Below are 5713 nucleotides of genomic sequence, written 5' to 3'. Positions count from 1 at the left end.
ATACTCCTATAAATAACGACATAACTTTGTGTTTAGTCATTCATACATTACTAAATAACATCAAAATTCATCATATTTAGACAAAAACGTTTCATTCAATATACAAAAAATCAGATTAGAAAAAAGTGGAATAAAAGACAAATATAAATAGTAGCATAAAATAATATCAAAGATATTATAATAAAACATAAAAAAAACATATGAGATGAGAGATTAGAGAAGATGAAAAAAATAACATAAGAGATGCGAGATTGAGAAGAAAAGTGCAATAAAAACGTAATTGGAAGAGAAAATAGTAACATAAAAGATAAAAAAGAAAGAACATAATAGAGGACTTATTAGAGTAGAATAGGCGAGACCTACATGGAAAATAAGATGAGAAGAATGTGTGATACTACTATGAGAGATTTAAGAAGGTTGAAATTGAAACCCTAAGTGTGATTAAGAGAAAATCGTTTGTAATTGTAAGGTTAAGCCATACTAGGTTTGAGATTTGAGTCGGATGTGGGATAAGTGAATTTTGGGTTGTAACATAATGCGGTTTGGTTTGGTTTAGTTCGGTTTGAAAAATACAAACCGCAAACCAAACCAAACCGTGCGGTTTTGTTAAAAAATGACCCAAAGGAATCCGAACCAAATGCGGTTTTTTGCGGTTTCGGTTTGGTTTAGTTTGGTTTGCGGTTTTCTATTGGGTTGGTTTGGTTTTGAACACCCCTACCATAGGCAGTCATGCCTGCTCTTGTCATGTAATATTTTTTATTTAAAAAATGGTTAGTTTGGTAAATAGTTTGAAATTGTAGTTATTTTTCTATTTAATTTGAAAATAGTGGTTATTTAAAAAAATATATTAATACATTATTGTTCATGTAAACACTTTTTAAATAATCTTCTAATTGTCTTTTTAAAGATATCTATAAAGGTTTTGAATAAGATGCTAAAGATTGAAAGAAAGTTTTTATGGAGATGAGTGAATGAAGATGTAATGATTTCTCGGGTCAAGTGGGAAACCATGTGTCAACTTAAAAGTAAAGGAGGCTTGTGGGTTAGATTTCTTCAATTAGTTAATTTAACTCTATTGTCCGAATAGAGATGGAGATTGATTTCGAATGCTTATAGTCTTGGGTGTCATATACTAGTATCTTGATATGATGCTTCAATTGTTTCTTCTCTTTTAGGGAGGGGGAATATTACAGGCTTTCGGTCAATGTCTAATAGGTTGAAAGGCGTGCCTCTTATTGGGCATGAAGAGGATGACCATTCTGATTGGTTTGTAGATGCTATCTTAAAGAAAGTGGGGTAAGAGCTCCAAACTTGTTTCTATAAAGATCCTTGGGCTAGATCTATTCCCCTTAAGAATATGTTCCATAGGTTGTTTACCGTATCTAATCAACCAGATGGATTGGTGGAAGAGATTGGTCGATGGTAGATGGGAACCTAATATGGGATATGAGGTGGAGAAGACATTTCTTTCTATGCGAATTACGAGTTGTAAATAATCTTCACTCTATTCATGGAGGCTTTATTGTCTTTATGGATAAAGGTAAGTGAATTTGGATCTACTCAAGAGATGGTATATTCTTTATTACTTGTGATTATCCTACTCAGTTGGACCTTAACCATTCTTCTTCTTTTCTTTCTCATTTTGTTGAGAATCCGACCATTCTCCTCAACTCGATTAGTTGTTCTCCTTCTAGGATTGTGGTCTTTTCCTGACAGCTCTTGCAAGATAGATTTTCATCTAGAAAAAATATGTTTAAACGGGGTGAATATAGATATATGTAGGGTCTCATGTCCCTTGTGTGGGGTTTCAGTTGAGCCAATAACCGTCTTTTTGTTACTACTTAGTTAGCTCTACCAGTGTGTGTATATGATATTTTGGTGGTTGGGTTGACATGTGGTGCTCTTTGAAGATCTTAAAATTCTTTTTTATTTTTTTCTCTCTTTAGGTGATAGGACTAAGTCTAGGGATGGTCTTACTATGATTTGACATCTTGTTGTCTAATAAATTTGGATGGTCTGTAATGATGATGTTTTTACTGATGTATCAATAATAGTGAAAGAAGTGTAAGAAAAAAGTATTTTTTTTGGGGCTAAAAATGATTTATCAACAAATATCATATTAAAAATATTAAAAGTGAGTAAAAAGAAAATATCACAGTAAAAAGAATTTAGTAAACTTAAAAACAAATTTGTAAATAAACTTAAAAATTTACAGATAAAACTGGCCATGTTAATTATTCAATCAAAATATATATTAGCTTTACACTAAAAGAAGTTTAATTAAAAGTTTTACCTTAAAAACAAAAGTTAATTTCAATTAAAAAGTTTTACCTAAACAAAAATATTTCAATTAAAAAGTTTTACCTAAAAAAATAAATTTCATTTAAAAAGTGTTGCTTCAAAAATGGTTTCAATTAATGTCTGCAAATCAAGAGATCTTACAAAAATGATTTTAGAAATGGTTTTGCTTAAAAAAAAAGCTTTCAAAACATGTTTCCAAAATGATATAAATCTTAAGCATGTGGTATTTAACGAACATCAAAATGAGAAAAGGAATAGGCTTTGAAGGAAGATGATGACAATTACAAAGACATTCAAAACAAATCTCAGTAAAATAATTTTTCATTCTATAATCTATGGTCTCCCACTCATAGCTCTAATTTACCTATACTTTTATTCCAACTCCTTCGCTCCATTTTTCATTCATATTACTTCCATCACTCACAACTCTTCACTTTCACCTCCCACTCCTCTCACAAAAGGTAAATGCTCTAACTTACTAATATTTTAAATTGCAGTTTTGTTAGCGATCTTAAAAATTATTAATCTAGAACTATACTAATTTCTTTTTGTTTTGGTAGAAAAGGAAAAACCTTATTCAAAGACATGTGACTATACAAATGGAAGATGGGTCCATGATATGAGAGGCCCTTTGTATAATGGAACAACATGTAGCAATATCAAGAACACACGAAATTGCAGGGTCAATGGAAGACCTGATACAAACTATCTTTATTGGAGATGGAAACCAAATGAGTGCCATGTTCCAACTTTTGAACCTAACACTTTTCTTAAACTTATCAAAAACATGAACATAGTTTTTGTTGGAGACTCTTTAGCAAATAACCAGTTTGAGTCTCTTGTTTGTTTATTATCCACTATTTCAATACCACAGCGTATCCCCAAAGAAGACACTTTGTCAACATATTACTTTGCTTCTCACAATGCAAGTTTGACACTTTATTGGTCACCGTTTCTTGTGAAGGGTGATCAAAGAACAAAGGGTGGGACACCATATAATAAAATATATTTGGATAAGGTGAATGAGAAGTGGGCTAAGTATGTAGATCAAATGGACTTGATTGTGTTATCATTTGGTCATTGGATGGATGTTCCTTCAATTTACTATGAGGGTGATTCTGTTATAGGTTGTTTTAGATGTCGTGAATTTAAATTGAAGTATACTGATATTGGATTTTATGTTGCAATGAGAAAGGCGTTAAGGATTACACTTAATATGATAATTGAGAGAAAAGTTACTAAAGGGAATGGGATTGATTTGATTGTGAGAACATATTCACCTACTCATTTTGAAGGTGGTTGGGATAAGGGTGGTACTTGTTCAAAGACGGAGCCATACGGACCTGAGGAGAAGAAACTTGAAGGAATGGATGCGAAGATAAGAAGCCTTGAGATGGAGGAGTTAGAAAGTGTGAAGGAAAAAGCTAAACAATATGGACTTAATTTGGATGTGCTTGATATAACAAAATTGTCATCGTTGAGATCAGATGGTCATGCAGGTGCTTATATGAATCATTTTCCATTTGCCAATGGGACTCCAAACAATGTACAAAATGATTGTGTTCATTGGTGTTTACCAGGAGTCGTAGATGCGTGGAATGAGATTTTTTTGGAGACGATTAAGAAGTGGAAAGAACGTCCAAAGGTTAAAACTGATATATTTCTCATATGACACAAACCTAGTCCAACTAAGCTGAGACGTGGCTTGTGAGTTCCTTCCATGTGGTGACTGTACTAGTGGATTTTTTATCCATAATTGATCTCGATAAATGATGTCATGAATGGAATATGACGATCTAAACTGATAAAACCAAAAGTGAAGTCAACGTCGACAATATATTTGTATATAATATAGTGCTAAAGGTGATAAATAATAACAAGGATCGTGAATCAAAGTCTATTAAATATTGTATATGTTATTACAATTGATTGACATATTTTTGTAGGCAACTTTTTTAGCAATATATCTTGACTTATTGTGAGACATCTTGTCTCTAGTTGTCACTGACGTGCGCTACTCAGATTGTTATATGGTCGCTCAAAATGAAATATCAGAGTTTTTCAAACGCGCAGAAGTCTTAAAGCGAAAATAGAGAGCTTATGCTTGTATTAGAAATAAATCATGATTAGAAATACACAATTCAAAAATATCACAGATTGTTCAAAGACAATACATAAAAAATTACACACTATATTCAATTGATAATTCATAAGTTACACAAGATGTGTTCTTTACAAAAATCCAATTATTGTATAATTCTAACACCACTAGTCTGCAGACTTTAATCAGCACTAAAACCTAATTAGGTTCCACTTATAACAAAACTCAAACTTACGTAATAAATCGCTACCAACGGGAATTAACGATAAACTACACTAAAAACCGATAACTTAAACATGAAATAACCTGCAAAAATTAAAATGCAAGAGAATATGAGAGAGAGAGAGAGAGAGAGAGAGAGAGAAGAGAGAGAGAGAGAGAGAGAGAGAGAGAGAGAGAGAGAGAGAGAGAGAGAGAGAGAGTACACTGAGATGAATAGTGGTCCGACTTTATCGTCCTCACAGGAGCTTACTCCATTTTCTAATGGTTCCATATTGAAAGTAGATCTTCCAATACTTTTTGACAAATATTAAACGAGTTCATACAATCACTAATCCAGAATAATATTGAGAAAAATAAATGTCCTATCTAGATCTTGATTTATATACAACTTTGACGCCGAACTCTCTGCGAAATCCTTACTCGATTATCGCTTCGTGAATCTTTCAGCTTTACCAATCTTCTTTAAGGCTTCTTTTGTGGCAATCACCCTTGATCATATCGATTTCTTAAGTGATGAACTGTCTGAAGACTGAGAAGAAATCTTAATCTATATGTAGTCTTCCACGCAACACTATCAAGGTTAACCTAGAGAGAAGAATCTCCTTCTTTTCACTGGAGTTTGTCACAACCAGTCATAACAACCATAATCTTGCAAGCTTCCTGAAAATATTTATCAAACCTTAAAGAAATGTTAGTTTCAAGACACATATTCTGTAACAATTACAAATCACCATGATCAAGATCTGAAATCAAACTAGAGATTGAAGATGAAAGAAATTATGTTTGCAAGAGAATTTGTGTTTTCAAAATTTAGAGGTTGTTGATTTCATAAAATCACAATGTTGATTATCAGATTTCTTATTCACATGTATGAGGTGAAAAAAATAATTTAAATGTGTTAGAGATTATGCGTAAAAATAGGTGAAAATGGTTGTTAGATTCAATTCAAGAGCATTTGTTGATTTTATTCAAATAAGCAAGTAGAGTGGAACAAGACCAACAAAAGAAAAATGACCCATTTCCTGTGATTCGAGTAAGGTTAAAGTTGTGATTCGAGTCATGAATGTTCATGATTCAAGTCATGTATAA

The 5713-nt window shown here is 32.2% G+C and overlaps 1 protein-coding gene across 1 annotated transcript; it reads left to right on the top strand.

The window, feature by feature from the left end:
- Positions 1-1204: 1204 nt before the first annotated feature.
- LOC127123096 (xyloglucan O-acetyltransferase 1-like) lies at positions 1205-3973 on the top strand. The gene is made up of 3 exons (XM_051053354.1): positions 1205-1296; positions 1395-1540; positions 2862-3973. The coding sequence occupies exons 1-3, from the start codon at positions 1205-1207 to the stop codon at positions 3971-3973; spliced, it is 1350 nt and encodes a 449-aa protein (XP_050909311.1).
- The last annotated feature ends 1740 nt before the right edge of the window (positions 3974-5713 follow it).

The sequence above is a fragment of the Lathyrus oleraceus genome, chromosome 2 (assembly GCF_024323335.1).
Source record: "Lathyrus oleraceus cultivar Zhongwan6 chromosome 2, CAAS_Psat_ZW6_1.0, whole genome shotgun sequence".
Classification (NCBI taxonomy): Eukaryota; Viridiplantae; Streptophyta; class Magnoliopsida; order Fabales; family Fabaceae; genus Lathyrus; species Lathyrus oleraceus.
The sequence above is the reverse complement of the archived record's forward strand: the minus strand, read 5'-3'. Positions and strand labels throughout refer to the sequence as shown.

What these genes read in the sequence shown, in the direction of transcription:
- LOC127123096 (XM_051053354.1), top strand. Translation starts at nt 1,205, where the DNA reads ATGTCTAATAGGTTGAAAGGCGTGCCTCTTATTGGGCATGAAGAGGAT. An exon ending in GCTATCTTAAAGAAAGTGGG is followed by an intron (nt 1,297 to 1,394) that starts GTAAGAGCTCCA and finishes CTAATCAACCAG; the next exon opens with ATGGATTGGTGGAAGAGATT. An exon ending in TATTGTCTTTATGGATAAAG is followed by an intron (nt 1,541 to 2,861) that starts GTAAGTGAATTT and finishes TTGTTTTGGTAG; the next exon opens with AAAAGGAAAAACCTTATTCA.